Source organism: Balaenoptera musculus, chromosome 3 (genome assembly GCF_009873245.2).
Source record: "Balaenoptera musculus isolate JJ_BM4_2016_0621 chromosome 3, mBalMus1.pri.v3, whole genome shotgun sequence".
Lineage (NCBI taxonomy): Eukaryota > Metazoa > Chordata > Mammalia > Artiodactyla > Balaenopteridae > Balaenoptera > Balaenoptera musculus.
In genome coordinates, this window is record NC_045787.1 from 68,551,830 (window position 1) to 68,570,888 (window position 19,059).

At 37.7% G+C, this 19,059-nt stretch overlaps 1 protein-coding gene across 1 annotated transcript in view; it reads left to right on the forward strand.

Annotated features, from left to right (window-relative positions):
- The first annotated feature begins 233 nt into the window (after positions 1-233).
- RASA1 (RAS p21 protein activator 1) overlaps positions 234-19,059 on the forward strand; it is a 109,872-nt gene continuing 91,046 nt past the window's right edge. The window contains exon 1 of the mRNA XM_036849165.1: positions 234-1,358. Within this exon, the coding sequence (XP_036705060.1) occupies positions 841-1,358 (518 nt within the window). The 5' untranslated portion in view covers positions 234-840. The remainder of the gene's footprint in view (positions 1,359-19,059) is intronic.

The window sequence follows — 19,059 nt, forward strand, 5'->3', positions numbered from 1 at the left end:
GGCCGGAGCGCGAGAAATGCGACCGCGCCGCCACGCGCTCCACCCGGAGCGGGACAGGGAGCGCGGCCGCGCACCGCGCGTCCCCGCCGCTTCCTTCCCTCCCGACTCTTCCTTTTCCTTCTCCAGGCCCAGCCCCCCCAACCCCCGCGCCGGGAAGGCGCCTGCGCAGAAGCTGCCCTCTCCGTCCTCCTCCCCCGCCCTTCCTTCCCTCTGCTCCTCCTCCCGTGCCCCGCCTTCCTTTCTCTCTCGTCGATTTCACTGAGCGCTCCAGGTTGGGAGCAGTTCAGTCCGTTTCCCCACTACCCCGCCCCCCCTTCCTCTTTTCTCCCTACCCCTCGCGTCTCAGCCCGGTGGAGGATGAAGCGGCTGCAGTGGCCCCAGCCCCAGCAGCGGCACCGGCGGTGGCTGCGGTGGGGGTGGCCGGAACTGGGGTGGTGAAGAAGCGGTGGCGGCGGCGGCCGTGGCGGTGGCTGAAGGAGCAGCAGCCGCCCCAGCCGCTTCCCCTGTGCTTCCCTTCCTCTTGAGTGCAGTCAGGAAGTTTTTCGCTTCTGTGCATGTGTGTGTGCGTGAGTGTGGGTGTGTAAGGTGAAGATTTGGGCGGCGTTTGTGCAGGCGTTGGGTTTTTTGCCCACTTCTCTTCCCGTAACCCGGGTAGCTCCCGAGCCTGGGCTGTGGCCCGAAGAGGGGGCGCGGCGGCGGGCTCTCTCCTTTTGTTGTTGTTTCCTCCGCCTGGGGAGCTGAAGAGGGGACGCGCCTGGGTGGGGCGGCTCGGAGCCCGGGCCTGGTGGCCCCCGGGGCTCCCGGGCGGGCAGGGTAGGGCAGAGTAGAGCGGGCTTCAACATGATGGCGGCCGAGGCCGGCAGTGAGGAGGGCGGCCCGGTCACCGCCGGGGCAGCAGGAGGCGGCGGGGCCGCGGGCTCCAGTGCCTATCCGGCAGTGTGTCGGGTGAAGATACCCGCCGCCCTGCCTGTGGCAGCCGCCCCCTTTCCTGGGCTGGCGGAGGCTGGAGTGGCCGGGACTCTGGGTGGCGGAGCCGCGTTGGGGTCAGGGTTCCTGGGACCCGGGTCTGTGGCGGGGGCACTGGGGGGAGCCGGACTGTCAGGGGGAGGTGCTGCTGCTGGCGTGGCTGGTGCTGCCGCCGCCGGACCTGGTGGGGAGATGGCTCTCACCAAGGGGACCACTTCGTTGCCTGCTGAGACCTTCGGGGCAGGCGGCGGATTCCCTCCTTTGCCGCCTCCTCCTCAGCTGCCCCCTTTGGGCGCGGGCCTGGGAACAGTGGACGAAGGTGACTCTCTGGATGGACCAGAATACGAGGAGGAAGAGGTGGCCATCCCGCTTACCGCTCCGCCAACTAACCAGTAAGTCAAGACCGGTGTTTTGGGGGAAGGTGACTCCTGGAAAGAAGTGGGAAAACATGCCTCGTTCTTTCAGCTGTTACTCGTTGTGAAAAATTTTGAAGCTTATGGTTCTGTGCATAGGGATTTAATTTGATCACTCATCTTCCCTACAGGCACACTCCCTGGCGGCTTGGTATATTTATTGGTCCTCTGGGAAGATGTAAAGTTTTAAAGATGGGAAGCATGGGAAAATGTGTATCCAGTGAGAACCGGATATGGTTCTGCCCCTTCCAAATTGAGGTGGCGTCCTGGGATTCAGCTGAGCTTGCAGCTACCAAGGCAGTCGTAGTCTATTTTAACCTGGTTGTGTTCCCTGTTGAAGCTAGATGACTAGTGAGAAGCTTGGAATACAAGCATTTAAATGAATATTGTGTTAATATCATTCGAAACATGCATTGGTCAGAATGCTTTGTTTTTGTTGTACTGCAAATCCCAGCTTCTGCCTGTTGAAAGCATTGCGATGCAGGAAAGTCTTTGGATCACTTTTGAAAACGTGGGTCAGCGAGAAAGGAAAGGAGTTCTGTTAATTACAGGTGTGGTTAAGGGCTCATACTCCAACAATATTTGTAACTTGTGCCGTAGAATTCCCATTTATTAATATTAGTGTAATTCTTCTATAAGTTGAAGCTTTCTAAGCACAATATTGGAGCAAAACAAAATTAATAGTGTGCTTCCCTTCAACACTTTGTTGGTGGCAAATACAGTATTCTATTTGAAAATTAATTTTGACAGTCTACTGCGGAATATATATGACAAATGACTTTTCTATATATAGTACCTCCCCCTTGTTCTCTTCATAAGTGAACTTAGGTATGTATTTATAAAGCTGGACCTCGATGAGAGGAAAATGTTGATGGGAATAGTAGGTAAAACTTGCTTTATAGATCCCTCATATCTGTCTTAATTTTCTTTTAGAATTTTGACAACCTTGGTGAGTATCAGAAGAAGAAAGATTTGGTTTCTGTGTTGACAATCACTCTAGACAATTGCAGGTTTTTTTGTTTTTTCGTGGGCTTTTTTGTTTGTTTGTTTGTTTTTTGTTTTTTTGATAATCTTCTTTGGAAGATTTAGAAAGGACTTAATGAATTAGGACATTTTTGACTTAAGGCTACATCTTTTGATGGAAAAGTAAAGTTACTCTTACTTAGGTCAGCCATGGTATAGGGGTGTTGTATTCCTTTTGTATTATTCATTGTGAGTTCAATTTTTTGGTCTGATTTTATACCAACTTATCATTTCACATCTGTGTACTGCAGACTTTTCTGAAGGTGTTCTGAGAGTGTTAAAAATTTAAAATATACTGCACTGTTGACACACCTTCAAGCCTTTTTGAAAAAATCACTTAAGGGTCCTGTGGTTATGATAAAGTGCAACTTTTCATTATGAAAGAATATAGTCTTATGCCAGTTATTAACTAAATTGAATTAGGCATATTTAGTATATTGCAGTTTTAAATATTTTTAAAGATAGAATTTATTTTGTAGAGCAGTTTTAGGTTCATGGCAGAATTGAGCAGAAAACACATAGTGTTCCCATTAAATTTTTAATAATAAACATGAGTGAGTATATAGGAAAAATTATGTTTCTGAGAAGTCCATTGTGAGATTTTCATCATTATTGTTTGTATTTGGGAATAAAAATATTATTTGTGTGACTGTGTATATGAGAATTGTACCTGTTCTAAAAGGTATCCTCCATTTCTAGTATGTTTTTTAAATTTGCCACTGAGAAGTACAAATTTCCCCTCTTTTCTTTATCTTAGATATCAACCCAGAGTCACTGGAGGCAATACAGTGTAGTGGTTAAGCGTGCAAATTCTGAAGTTAGACAAGATTTGGGTTGGAATCCTGACTCTGCTACTTACTAGCTGTGTGATCTTGGAAAGGTCAGTTTCCCCATCTGTAAAATGGGGACAATAATGGTGTCTCCCTCATATGGTCGTTTTTAAGGTTAATGAGAACCCCCTGAACATATTCAGCACAGTACCTGGCACATAGTAAGTGTTCAATAAATTAGTAGTCTCCTCAAATAATAATATATAATTTTATTGTCATTAAATTGCCTACCAATTCTATTGCTATAGGAACTCCCTTACTAATAGCTATTTGAGAGAATGTTTTGAACTCCGAAGGCCTGTCTACCATGATTGATTATATCAAAAATTTTATTTTAAATTCATAAAGGCTTCTAGCAGGCTAAGCAGGTTTAGAGATGGAATTCAAGTGTTTTCTATAAATTCCTATTTTTAAATAAAAGGAAAAGCCTTAACGACTTTGTTAAATAATGTCAAATCTTTCATAAAGTATTGAAGAAATGCTTTTGGACTAATATATGATTACTAGTGACTGGTCACCTTAGTTATTGATAGCATGATATTAAGGAGGTTCAGGTCATAGGATCGAGTCCACAGTGGTTTGTTAGATAGACCAGGGTTCCCTGGTCATGGAGTTCAACCATGTGTCCCGCTGGTTCAGTGCTGTTGGTCACAAGAGAGTCAAGTGACAATATGTAGATAGACCAGTGCAAATATAATAACACTATTAATATTTTGTACCTTGTTTTTCTGTGTGCATGATGAATCATTAGTCTCATGTTTATTACTGAGCATTTTCATTAGTTGGGTTAAGGCCAGAAAAGTTTGTATAATTGGAACTATTACATATATTTGAATATTCTTTTTTTTTTTGCACATTTTGAGGAAAAAATTTTAAAAAGAAAAAAAATTCTCCCCATATATTTTTATGCTATAAAAGGTTCTGTATCTAAAGCTGCTAACAAATTTTTTTTTTCAAGAGAGAGAAAAGTTAAATTAAAGGAGTTTGTCACTGGTACTCCCTGTATTATGTAGCTGCTTTTCGTGGTCCTTGTTATTTCTTTCTCTTTTCCCCAGGGGTGAGGGGTGATAAGAAAGGAGAATAGTTCCATTAGTCCACCATCAGTTATGTATAGAGAGTTTTAACTATGAGCCTGCAGTAGCAGGAGGCTCTTGGGCTGAATCCACCTGACAGATATATATTGCTTGCTCGTAGTGTATTTGGAGCATTTAGTGATTACTTGCCACCATTAAAAATAGGAAAAGTTCATGTTAAGAAGTCTCGATTTCTAGATCCCTTGAGAAATCACAGGAGTTGGCTCCACCTGGTTGCCGTTCCTGCTTGAGAGTAGATTTCTGGAGCCGAGTAATGATGGCCCCATTTAGGTGACTTCTGAGCTCTACAGTTAGCTGTGGTTTCTACCAGGCCTGCTTTGCCTTTGATGTTATTTGCCTGGCATCTGGCCTAACTAAAACGCAGGCTTTCTCAAGCTAAATTTGAAGAAAAAAGAAATAAGGAATGTAATAATACCTTTCTTTTCCTTAAGAGTCATCTTACTGTTTCTACAAAAATAAAATCATTCTTAAGTCAAATAATTGTTAAATGTTAGTACTAAGACATGTAGCATTCATTAACTTTGTCACCGATTGCATTGTACTCTGGGTGAGTCATTATTTTCTTAATAAAAATGGGGGTGAGAATTGAATGAGATTAGTTATGGACAAAGTGGTTTCTGAACCAGGACCAGATATTTTTGCTATATGAGTAGTAGAGCAATGTAGTAGGAGCTTAATTTAAGGGATACACAATGAGTAAGATACCCCCTTTTCTTAATGAGTCTCTCTTCCAGGAGAGTTTTAGATCTAGTAGAAAGTTAAGTAACCAATTACTGTCATTCAGGCTAGCTTAAGATAAATCTCATGAGTGAAGTATGAGCAAAGGGTCATGGGGGTTAAAAGAATAAGATATTTATATAATTAGGACCAGTAAAGTCTTAGAGGAAAAGTAGCAGGTATGTTTTCAATGTGGCTTAATTTATTCTGAACAGAGGGTAATTGGTTCCTATGCCCTCTGCCTAAAGATTCTGTCAGGTAAAAAGAATCCGAATTAATGTGTATAAACTTCTGACCTTTAGTGAGGAGTCAGTCCTACTGAACCTCTTAGTTACTTACCTGTGGTCTGGGGTAGGTTGAAGGGGGCCGCCTATAGTTACTGAGAATACACAGCACTACCAAAGGCTTGAATTGGTTTGGATCATTGATTAGCCACTCTAGGGAACAGGCAAACAATTATTGACAGAGCCAAAAAAAGACCCAAAAGCCAAACAACAGCAACAAAAAAACCTGACAGGGGTAAATTAGGAAGAAGAAGGGGAAAATAAAGAGGTCTTTTGGTTGCTTTGCTCCCTATCTCTTTACTAGCCATTAGGGAAATGAGAGAATGAATGCCTTTAAAAGCAGCTCAGATACACTCCAAACAGTACCTCGGTGGGGGCAGGTGATGGAACTTAGAGCGATTATTGTCAGGTATTACTGATGACATTTCTTGGTTGCTTACTACCTAACAGGAACTGTTCTAATTGGTTTCCATGTGTTGTTGTAGCTGCCTATTGCTTCACTGCAAAACTTAGCTGCTGAAACATTTATTTGCTCTTGATTCTAAAATTTGGGCAGGGCTTGTTGAGGACTGCTCCGTGTGTCACCTGTTGGCTATAATGTCCAAGGTAGCTTTTTAACTCGTAAGTCTGGTACCTCAGCTGGGATGGCTGGAACAGCTGGTGGATAGCTGGGCATCTGTGTGTGTATGTGTGTATCTGTGTCCATGTCTCCCCCCACACCAACCTCTTCATTTCATTAGCTTGAACTTCTCCACAGTGGGTTCCATGAAGGAGCATTCCCAGAGGTCAGGCCTCACCATGCCAACACTTATTAAGCCTCTCTGTTCTTCATGTTTGCTAACGTTCCAATGGCCAATGCTAATCACGTGAGTCAGTCTAGATTTAGTGTGGGAGTGGGCTATAAAAGGGCACCAATACTGGAAGGTGAGATTTCTTGGGGGCATCAGAGTAACTGCCTACTGCATGTATTATTCATTTACAAGCAAATATTAAATAATATTAGAATACTAGTGGTTAGGGAGAGCGTGGGAGAAAGGGCAAGTACTTTGAAGTTTTTCCCTTAGGGTCTACATGGTAAATTGTCTTTCATCGAATGGTCCAAATATCCCCACAATATATTTTGCTTCTGACCACCATTATCTTAATTTTAAACCAAAGATACTGAATATGGATGTTGGTTATGGCTCATTGTTTGAATATGCATATGTATGTATGGTAGGTGTGTTATCTTGAAATCACCTGCAGTACATTTCAGCTGTGGGCTAAATAAAAAATAGTTGTTATCAGGTGAAATTTATGGATAACTTCTCCATATGTCTAATCACATCTCAGTGGGATTTGGGGTATGCTTTTAGGTGTTCCAGTAATTACATGATTTTGTGAGTAAAACAATGAACATTGGGGGGGACAGAAAGAAATATAAAAGAAAGTACAATGTAGCTGGACAATAAGGCATTAATGATATAGAAATTAGATGATAAAATTAATCTACGGACACATTGTACTAATTTTTCAAATTAGAGGATAGTTTTGGAAGAGTTGAAAGAATGAGAGTGTATGAAAGTGATTTTGAAATTTAATACTGTAATTCTCTTTCACTAAAGTTTTATAGAAAGTTTGATTAGCTTTTGTAGCATCAGTATTTGATGTTATAGTAGTCCCCCCTTATCCATGGCTTCACTTTCCACGATTTCAGTTGCTCTTGGTTGACCATGGCTCAAAAATATTAAGCGGGACATTTCAGAAATAAGCAATTCATGAGTTTTGAGAACTGTACACCTTTCAGAGTAGTGTGATGAAATCCTGCTCCATCCTGCCCAGACATGAATCATACCTTTGTCCAACGTATCCTGCCATCACTTAGTGGTCCTACCTTGGTCGTCAGATTGACTGTTGCACTATCACAGTGCTTGTGTTCAAGTAAGCCTTATTTTACTTAATAATGGCCTCAAAGCGCAAGAGTAGTGATGTTGGCAATTCGGATATTCCAGAGAAGCTGTAAAGTGCTTACTTTAAGTGAAAAGGTGAAAGTTTCCTACTTAATAGGGGATGAAAAAAATCATATGCGGAGATTACTAAGATCTACAGTAAGAACGAATCTTCTATCTGTGAAATTGTGAAGGAAAAAGAAATTTATGATAGTTTTGCTGTTGCACCTCAAACCTGCAAAAGTTATGACCACAGTGTGTGATAGTGCTTAGTTGAGATGGAAAAGGCGTTACATTTTACAGAAAGATATCTTGAGAGCGACTACATTCACTTAATGTTTATTACAGTGTATCGTTATAATTGTTCTATTTTATTATAGAACATATAATAAATGTTATTGTTATTGTTGTTAATCTCTTACTGTACCTAATTTATAAATAGGTATCTATATATGGGAAAAATAGAGTATGTATGGGATTCGGTACTAATTTGAGGTTTCAGGCATGCCTGGGAGTCTTGGAATGTATCCCCTGAGGATAAGACTACTGTGTAATCAGGAGAGTGATATGCATAGATACATAGTATTTCAGTGAAAGAGGAAACTATTTCATTGACCATTGCAGAAGCAGACTCAGGTAGAGTGGCTTGCTTAAGGTCAGATAGCTAGGTGGATCTGGGACAGAATCCAGTTCCCATGATTTTTCAGATATGTTTACATTTGAGTAATATTTAATTAATTTTTGCGAGGGGAGGAAGTGGAAAGGCAGAGGCCCATTATTGAGTAATCATTTACTATATTCTAGGCACTTTACATAGGTTATCTCATTTAATTCTCAAAACTATACAGTGAGAATAGATATTATCCACATTTTTTGTTGTTGAGAAAACTGGTAGAACTGGAATTCTAATGCAAATACTCTACTTGTTCCATTCCAGTGCATATAATACACACATATATACGTGCACCCATACAAAACTTAATATACTCCAGGACTGGCTAGTCATTGGGTGTTATGGACTGAATTATATCTCTCCAAAATTCATAGGTTGAAACCCTAACCCCCAGTGTGACGGTGTATGGAGTTAGGACCTTTAAGGTGGTAATTAAGGTTAAATGAGGTCATAAAGGTGGATCCATAATTCTATAGGACTGGTGTTCTCATATGAAGAGGAGGAGACAAATGGGAGCACATGTGCACAGAGAAGAGGCCATATGAGTTCACGGTGAGAAGGTGGCTATCTATAAGCCAAGGAGAGATGCCTCACTTAGTAACCAACTCTGCTGGCACCTTAATCTTGGACTCAGCCTCCAGAACTGTGAGAAAATAATTTCTGTTGTTTAAGCCATCTAGTATATGGAATTTTGTTATGGTATCCTGAGCTGACTGATACACTGCATAAACCTGCATCTTTAAAAATGGCTTTGGAGGATTTGGAGCAGATTAAATGCTCATTTACTACTTGAGAAACAGGGTCTTCATTCTTTTATTTCCTGTTTTTCACTGTAGGAAAGAAAAACTTTCCTTATACTTTAGCTTCATTCTTCATGAGTTCGTGACTTAACATCTCCTCTTTTGGCTATACTTGTGTTGAAAGATGGAAAACATTTAAATGCATGTCTGATTATTATAGTGTGAAAAGATCCTACACAAGACCGTGGGTGGTAGCTGTAGACAACCTATGGGAGAGACATTACTCCAGCAGATTTTCTGTATTCACTCTGTGTTCATTGTTGTTAACATTCAGTGTTACTTTTAAGATTCCTTTCTCTTATGTATCTGTCTCTAGCTAAGGGAAAGAACTAGAGGTCCGTCTCAGTTCTTTTAAGTCTTCTTTGTAGGTATAGCCCACTACACTGGGTTCACAGTTAAGATACTTGTGTAATAGTAGAACCATACCTCTCTTCCATCCATGTCTATCTACCTAAATGTTGATCTATCTCTCAGATTTTCCAATTAAACTTCTTATTTTGAGGTAATTGTAGATTCATGTTTAGTTGTTAAGAAATAATACAGAGATGTTTCCTTCACCTATTTTTCCAGATATATGGCAATATCTGGTGATATCACAACTAGGAATCAGTTTCATTGATATAGTTCATTTATTCAGTTTTCACCAGTTCTACATACACTGTGTGTGTGTGGGGGGGGTGGGTGTTTATTTAAATCTGTGCAGTTTTATCACATGGGTAGATTTGTGTAATCATCACCACAGTAAAGATACAGAACAATTTCATTATCCCCAGGATCCTTCATGTTGTCCTTTTATAACTAAACCCACCTTTCTCCATCTTTAACCCCTGGCAACCACTAATCTGTTCTTCATTTTGTCATTTCCAAAAGATTATATAAATGGACTCATAAAGCTTGTAACCTTTTTTTTTTTTTGTCACCATCTTTACTGGAGTATAATTGCTTTACATTGTTGTGTTAGTTGCTGTGTAACAAAGTGAATCAGCTATACGTATACATATATCCCTATATCCCCTCCCTCTTGCGTCTCCCTCCCACCCTCCCTATCCCACCCCTCTAGGTGGTCACAAAGCACTGAGCTGATCTCCCTGTGCTATGCAGCTGCTTCCCACTAGCTATCTATTTTACATTTGGTAGTGTATATATGTCAGTGCCACTCTCACTTCGTCTCAGTTTACCCTTCCCCCTCCTCATGTCCTCAAGTCCATTCTCTACGTCTGTGTCTTTATTCCTGTCCTGCCCCTAGGTTTTTCAGAACCTTTTTTTTTTGTTTTTTAGATTCCATATATATATATGTGTTAGCATACAGTATTTGTTTTTCTCTTTCTGACTGACTTCACTCTGTATGACAGTCTCTAGGTCCATCCACCTCACTACAAATAATTCAATTTCGTTTCTTTTTATGGGTGAGTAATATTCCATTGTATATATGTGCCACATCTTCTTTATCCATTCATCTGTCGATGGAGACTTAGGTTGCTTCCATTCCCTGACTATTGTAAATAGTTCATACAGCATGTAACCTTTTGGAATAGCATTTGTCACTGAACACAATTCACTCAAGATTTATTCAAGTTGTTGCTTGTATCAATACTTTGTACCTTTTCGTTGCTGAGTAGTATTCCATGGTATGGATGTACTACAGTTTGTTTAATCATTCACTCATCAGAGAACATTTGGGTAATTTCCAGTTTTAGCTATTATGAAAAAAAGCTGCTATGAACATTTGTGTTTATGTTTTTGTGTGAACATAAGTTTTCATTTCTGTCAGATAAATGTCCAAGAGTGCAACTGCTGGATTGTGTGGTAATTGCATATTGAGTTTTATAAGAAACTGCCGATCTATTTTCTAGAGTAGCTGTATCCTTTTACATTCTCACTAACAATTCATGAGTGATCCTGATTCCCTATGTCCTCACTACTAACCATTTTTTTTTTTTTTTTTATAATATGATGAAAGCTTTTATTATTTATTTATTTTTTGGCTGTGTTGGGTCTTCGTTTCTGTGTGAGGGCTTTTCTCTAGTTGTGGCAAGCGGGGTCCACTCTTCATCGCGGTGCGCGGGCCTCTCACTATCGCGGCCTCTCTTGTTGCAGAGCACAGGCTCCAGTCGCGCAGGCTCAGTAGTTGTGGCTCACGGGCCTAGTTGCTCCGCGGCATGTGGGATCTTCCCAGACCAGGGCTCGAACCTGTGTCCCCTGCATTGGCAGGCAGATTCACAACCACTGCGCCACCAGGGAAGCCCTACTAACCATTTTTTATTTTAGCAATTCTCACAGATGCCTAGTGATATTTCATTGTGGTTTTTTTTTTTAATTTTTTTTTTTTTTAAACTTTGGGTTTATTTATTTATTTATTTTTATGGCTGTGTTGGGTCTTCGTTTCTGTGCGAGGGCTTTCTCTAGTTGCGTCAAGTGGGAGACATTCTTCATCGCGGTGCGCGGGCCTCTCATTATCGTGGCCTCTCTTGTTGCGGAGCACAGGCTCCAGACGCGCAGGCTCAGTAATTGTGGCTCACGGGCCCAGTTGCTCTGTGGCATATGGGATCTTCCCAGACCAGGGCTCAAACCCGTATCCTCTGCATTGGCAGGCAGATTCTCAACCACTGCGCCACCAGGGAAGCCCTCATTGTGGTTTTGATATGCATTTTTCCTAATGATTGAAGATATTGAAACTTTTTATGTGCTAATTTGCTATCTGTATATCCTCTTGGGTGAAATGTCTGTTCATCTCTTTTGCCCATTTTCCAATAGGATTGTTTGTTTATTATTGAGTTTTAAGAGTTCTTTATGTATTCTAAATATTAGTCCTTTATCTGATAATGTGGTTTGCAAATATTTTCTCCTATTCTGTACCTTGTCTTTTTCTCCTTTTAACAGGGTCTTTCATAGAGCAAAAGTTTTTAATTTTTATGAGGCTTAAGTTATCAATATATTCTTCTATAGGTTGTGCTTTTAGAGGCAAGTCTAAGAACTCTTTGCCTAGCCTGGGTCACAAAGATTTTCTCCTATGATTGTTTCCAAAAGTTTTGTATTTTTATGTTTTACAGTTAAGTCCATGATCCATTTTGATTTCTTTTTTATAAAAGGTATGGTTTAGATTAAGGTTCATATTTTTGCCCAGGTATATCCGATTACTCTAACACCATTTGTTGAAAAGGCAAATAACCTTCTTCCATTGAATTGCTTTTGCACTTTCATAAAAAATTAATTGGGCATATATGTGTGGGTTTACTTCTGTGTTCTTTATTGTATTTTCTTGGTCTGTATGTCTCCATTTGCTGATATCACACTCTTGATAACCGTAGCTACGTAGTAAGCCTTAATATTGGGTAGAGTGATTCACTTTTCAATATGTTTTTAGCTATTCTAAGACTTGGGTCTTTATGTATAAATTTTAGAACAAGCTTGTCCATGTCTACAGAAACTTTGTTGAAATTTTCATAGGAATTGCATTAAACCTATAGATCAGTTTTGGGAGAACTGACATCTTTACTATATTGACATGGTATGTTTCCATTTATTTAGTTCTTCTTTGATTGCTTTAATGAGCATTTTGTAATTTTTAGTATATCAATCCTGTATGCCGATTGTTTAATTTGTACTTAATTTTTTTTGTTTTATTTGGAACAGTTTTGTAAATGTTGTTATGTTTTTAAGTTTCCACATCATGTTTCTTGTTAGTATATAGAAATGCTGATTGATTTTTGTATGTTGGTCTTATATCTTGTGACCTTGCTAAACTTATCTTTTAGTTCTAAGAGACTTTTTACAGACTCCTTGGGATTTTCTACATAGACAATCATGTCAACTGCAAATAGGGGCCGTTTTTTTCTTTCTTTCTGATCTGTGTGACTTATTTCTTTTTCTTGTCATGTTGCAGTGGCTAGAACTTCTCGTACTATATTGAATGAGAGTGGTGAGAGCAGACATCCTTGCTTTGTTCCTTGTCTTAGGTGGAAAGCATTTAAATGTATTTTACCATTAAATATGATGTTAATTGTAGCTGTTTTGTGGGGAGAGTGGATAGATACTCTTTATCAAGTTGAGGTTGATCACCTCTCTTCCTAGTTTACTGTAAGTTTTTACCATGAATGGGTGCTGGATATTTTCAAATTCTTTTTTCTGGGTCAATTTATATGATCCTATGATTTTTTCCTTAGCATGTTGAGATGGTAGCTTACACTGATTTTTTTAATGTTGAACCAGCCTTGCACACCTGGAATAAATCTCAGTAGGTTTTGGTGTATAATGTTTTTCAAGCATTGCTGAAACTCAGGTTGTTGTGTTGAGAGTGTTTGTGTCTAAGTTCATGAGAGATATTGGTCTGTAGTTTTCTTGTGATATCTTTGTCTTGTTTCAGTATTTGAATAATACTGGCCTCCTAGTATGGGGTAGGACATGTTCCCTACTCTTCTGTTCTTTGGAAGAGTTTGTGAAGTATTGGTATTAATATTTGGTAGAATTCTCTAGTGAAAACATCTCAGCTTGGGATTTATTTTTCTTGGAGGTTTTAAATTATGAATTCATTTAAAATGGTTATAGGGTTATACATCTTATTTATTTTATCTTGGTTGGATTTTGGTAGTAAGTGGGTTCATTTCTTCTGATTTGTCTAACTTAGCAGCGTAAACTTGTTTGCGTTATTACGTAGTTACCCTTTTGATGGCTGTAGAATAGTCAGTGATATTCTCTTTTATTCTTGATACTTGAATTTGTATCTTAACTCTTTTTTGTTTTGTCAGTCTTGTTAAAGCGTTATCATTTCTATTAATTTTTTCAAAGGGTTAGCTTTTTGTTTCATTGATTTTTTTTTTCCTTATGGCCTTGTTTTCAATTTCATTGATTTTTGCTCTTATTTTTATTGTTCTTTTTTTCTGATTGCTTTGGGTTTATTTTGTTCCTGTTTTTCTAGTTTCTTGAGGAAGGAATTTAAGATTATTGATTTGAGACTTTCCCTGTTTCCTGGAGTAAGCATTTAATGCTATACTTTTCCCTCTTAACACCTCTTTAGCCATATTCTGCATCTTTTGATATGTTGCCTTTTCATTTTCATTCAGTTCTGTGTTTCTTTTTTTAACTTTACATTGAGACTTACATTTTGACTCATGAATTATTTAGAAGTGTGTTGTTTAATTTCCAAGTGTTTTAAGATTTACCAGTTGTCTTTCTGTTATTGATTTCTCGTTAGAGTCCATTATGGTCAGAGAACATACCCTTATGATTTCAGTACTGTTAAATTTGTTGAAGTTTGTTTTATAGTCCAGGATTTGGATATGGTCTATCTTGGTGAATGTTCCATGGATGCTTGAAAAAAATGTGTATTTGGCTGTTCTTTGGTGGAATGTTCTATATATGTCAATTAGATTCTTCTGTTTGATTGTTTTGTTCAGAACTTTTAAATCTTTCCTCATTTTCTGTTTAGTATTTCTGTGAGTTTCTGAGATAGGAGTCTTAAAGTTCCCACTATAATTTTGAATTTATCTATTTTTTCTTTCAGCTCTATCAGTTTTTGCTTCATGTATTTTGGAGCTCTGTTGTTTGGGTGTACACATTTAGGATTGTTATGTATTTCTGGTGGATAGATCCTTTTATCATTATCTAATGTCCTTCTTTTGTCTCTAGCAATTGTCTTTGCTCTAAAGTCTATCTAATATTAATATAGCAACTCCTGCTTTTATTTTGTTTACATGTACATTTTTCCATCATTTTACTGTCAATGTGTCTTATTTTAAGTGATCTAATTAAAAAGAGCTTATAGTTGGGTCTTTTTTTTTAGTCCACGTTGTTAATCTGTCTTTACTTGGTGTATTAAATATTTATGTTTAAAATAGTTATTGGTATTTTAGGGCTTAAGTCTGCCATTTTACTTTTTGTTTTCTGTTTGTTCTCTTTCTCATTTCTCTTTTTCTCTTTTCTTGCTTTCCTATGGGTTACTCAAACATTTGTTAGGATTTCATCCTGATGTATTTATAGTGTTTTTTCAATATATCACTTTGTAGATACTAAAATAACATATGTAATTTGCCACAGTCTATGGGTATAAGCATTTTATCAATTCGAGTGAAGTGAGGAAACTATTCTTCCACTTAGATCCCTTTACCTTCCCACTTTGTAAATATTGTTCTCTTGACTATTTCTTCTACATACATTGGGTAGCTTTTCAGATGGTGTTAATATTTTTGTTATTGTCGTAAAATATACATGACATAAAACTTATTTTAACCATTTTTAGGTGTATAGTTCTGTAGTATAAAGTACATTCACATTGTTGTTCAACCATTATCACCATCTTTCTCCAGAACTTTTCCATCTTCCCCAGCTAAAACTGTACCCATTATACACTAACTTTCCAATCCCCTTTTCCTCAGCCCCTGGCAACCACCATGTTACTTTGTTTCTATGAATTTGACTACTCTAGGTACCTCACATAAATGGAGTCATAGAATATTTTCCTTTTGTAACTGACTTATTTCACTTAGCCTGTCTTCAAGGTTCATCTGTGTGTAGCATTTGTCAGAACTTGTTTCTAAAGTCTGAATACTATTCTAGCCTTATCACACATTTTGTTTATCCATTTATCTGTTGGTGGGCGCTTGGATTGCTTCCACTTTTTGGATATTGTGAATAATGCTGCTTGAACATAGTGTATAAATATCTGTTTTAGTCACTGCTTTCATTTTGGGAACATACCTAGAAGTGGAATTTTTGGATCATAGGGTAATTCTGTGTTCAAGTTTTTGAGGAATTGCCATATCATTTTCGATAGCAGCTATACCATTTTATAGTCTCACTAGCAATATATGAGGGTTCTAATTGCTCCATATCCTCACCATCACTTGTATTTTCTTTTTTTTCTTTGTTTGTTTTTTGGATTTTTTTGGAGATGAAATAGCTATCCTGATGGGTGTGAAATGGTTTCTCATTGTGGTTTTGACTTGCATTTTCCTAATGAATAGTGATGTTGAGCATCTTTTCATGTAGTTATTGGCCTTTTTTATATCTTCTTTGGAGAAATGTCTCTTTTCAAGTCCTTTGCCCATTTTTTAATCAGGTTGTTTGTTTTTGGTAAGTTGTAGGAGTTCTTTATATATTCTGGATATCAGTCCCTTTTTAGATAAATGGTTTGCAAATATTTTCTCCTGTTCTAAGGGATTGCTTTTTCACTCTGTTGATAGTGTCTTTTTTTTTTTTTTTGATAGTGTCTTTTGATACACAGAGGTTTTTAATTTTGATGAACTCCAGTTTTTTATGCCTGTATAATTTTTATTTCATTCATCTGTTATGGTTTTAAAACCTCTTGAGTAGAAAGGTAGTCTATTGTATTTACCCATATTTTTGCTTTTCCCATTGTGCTTTCTTCTTTCCTGATGTTCCAAGAGTCCTTGTTTTATCGATTGAAGAACTTCCATAGCCATTCTTGAAGGATACATCTGGTAGTGACAAATTCTTTTAGTTTTTCTTTGTCTGCTATTTCTTTATTTCCCCTTCATTCCTGAAAGATAATTTTGTCAGATACAGAATTCATGGTTAACAGTTCTTTTCTTTCAGCACTTGAAAATTTTTTTGTTACTTTCTTCTGACCTTTGTGGTTTCAGATGAGAAAACTGCTGTCATTTGAGTTGGTGTTCCCTATAGGTAATGCATCCTTTCGATGTGGTTGCTTTCAAGATTTTTCTTTGTCTTTGGTTTCAGATATGTATGTCAAGGTGTAACTTCTGTGGGTTTACCTGTTTGTGGTTTGCTCACTTTAATCTGTAGCTTTACGTCTTTCTCCAAATTTGGAAGTTTTCAGCCATTTGTTGAATACTCTTCAACTCTACTCTTTTTCTCTTCTTTTCATGGGGCTCAAAATGATATGGATCTAGATCTTTCATTATTGTCCCATCCATCTACGAGACCTTGTTGTTTTCAGTGATTTTTCTCTTTTTTGTTCATATTGGGTAAATTCTGTTGCTCTGTCCTCAAGTTCACTGATTCTGTTCTCCATAATTCCTACTATTGAGCCCATCTAATAAGTTTTTGGTTTTCTTTCTTATTGTAGTTTTCAGCTCTGTAATTTCTTTTTGGTTGTTTTTTTTTTTATAATTTCTATTTCTTGGGTTGAATTTTGTCTGTTTCAAGAGAATTTGTAATTGATTGATGGAGAATTTTTATGATGGCTGCTTTACAGTCTTTGTCAGATAATTCCAAAGTCTGATTCATATCAGTGTTGGCATCTGTTAATTGTCTTTTTCTCATTCAAGTAGTGATTTTTTTGGTTCTTAGTATGATGGATAATTTTTGATTGTATGTTGGTCATTTTGTCTTCCATGTAATTTTTTTAAAATCAGTTTGTCCCGTAAGTATGATTTTTTTTTTTTTTTAATTTGGCTGCACTGGGTCTTAGTTGCAGCATGCGGGATCGTTTTTCGGTTGTGGCATGCGGGCTGTTTAGTTGCGGCATGTGGGCTCTTAGCTGCAGCATGCGGTATCTAGTTCTCTGACCAGGGATTGAACCCGGGCCCTGTGCATTGGGAGTGCAGAGTCTTAGCCACTGGACCACCAGGGAACTCCCCCCATAAATATGATTAATATATATTTACTGTAGAAAATTTGGGGACTATTGAGAAATACAAAGAAAAAAATCACTTTTCTGTTGCCAAAGATAGTTCCTGTTATGAATAATACATAACATTTATCTGAAAGGAAATATGTACAGGTATGCTTTGGAGGTATTTTATTGCAAGTTCCATTCCAGACTACCACAATAAAGTGAACATCACAATAAAGCAAGTCACAGGAATTTTTTGATATCCTATTAAATTAATTTTAATTTATCCAAATTAAAATTATGTTTATGGTGCTGGGATGAATTGGGAGATTGGGATTGACATATATACACTAATATGTATAAAATAGATAACTAATAAGAACCTGCTGTATAAAAAATAAATAAAATAAAATTCAAAAATTCAAAAAAAAGGTACAGAAAATTATATATGAATTCAGAGAATACATGTGATCATTAAAAAAAAATTATGTTTACACTGAGCTATAGTGTCTGTTAAGAGTGCAATAGCATTATGTCTAAAAAATGCACATACCTTAATTAAAAAATACTTTATTGCTAAAAAAAAAAATTAACCATTATCTGAACCTTCAGCAAGTCATAGTAGTAACATCAAAGATCACTGATCACAGATCACCATAACAAATCAGTAATAATGAAAAAGTTTGAAATATTGTGAGAATTACCAAAATGTGACACAGAGACACAAAGTGAGCAAATGCTGTTGGAAAGATGGACTTGCTCCATGCAGGGTTACCACAAACCATCAATATGTAAAAAAACAGTTATCTGCAAAGGACAATAAAGTAAAGCACAATAAAATGAGATATGCCTGTGTATATCCCCATCCCCTCAAATATAATTGTAGCTAACACTTTCACAGATGAGGAAATTGAGGTAAGGAGAGTTTTAGGTAGCTTTCCCAGATCACAAAACTACCAAATGATTCAAACGCAAACTTTTGATTCCTGGGTTTATGCGTTTAACCACTGTGGTACAGTCTCTCTTGTTCTGTTTGTTTTTTTTTTCTTCCCCCGTACCACTTCAGAAAAATTGTTTCAATAGGAGAATGAACTTATTTTGGGAGGGATAATCAATAGGTTAACAGCCCTCTAAAAGGCATTTTGAACAGTGTTTATTTTAAGTAGTTCAATATATATGTCTATAGATACCTGAATGTGTTTATATACATATATATACACATATGTGTGTGTGTGTGTGTGTGTATATATATATATACACACACATGCATTTTGGAAGATTATCTTAGGTAGTAGAGAAAGGAGTTTTGATACCTCTTGTTAGGCACCACTTGGGAATATTTAAATAAATGAATACCTCCTTCCATTTGAATGAATACCTCCTTCCATTTGAATGGGAAGCAATAACAGGCTTTTTTTTCTTTTTACAGACTTTTATCTTCCTTGAAAAGAAAGTTGTGTTTTTGTTTTTGGTTTTTTTTTTTTAAGTAAATCATTGTTAGCTTCCTTACTCACTTATTGAGGAACAAATTGTGTAGAATTTCTTCCACGCATTATTTCATTTAGGTGACCATAAGGTCACCCATCACATGTATGTAGTGAGCTTGGTTGTTTATCCATGTCAGCGAATTTTAGGATAGCTGTCTAAGAATGGATTTAGGGGAAATTCCTAATTATTGGGTTAAATAGTGACTGTATGAGGGCTTAGGAATAACTCAGTACCTTTTAGTTTCTACCTAAGAAAACTAGTCCAGTTATCTAAAGTGCAATTGCTATTGTATGTATTTACTTATGGGACA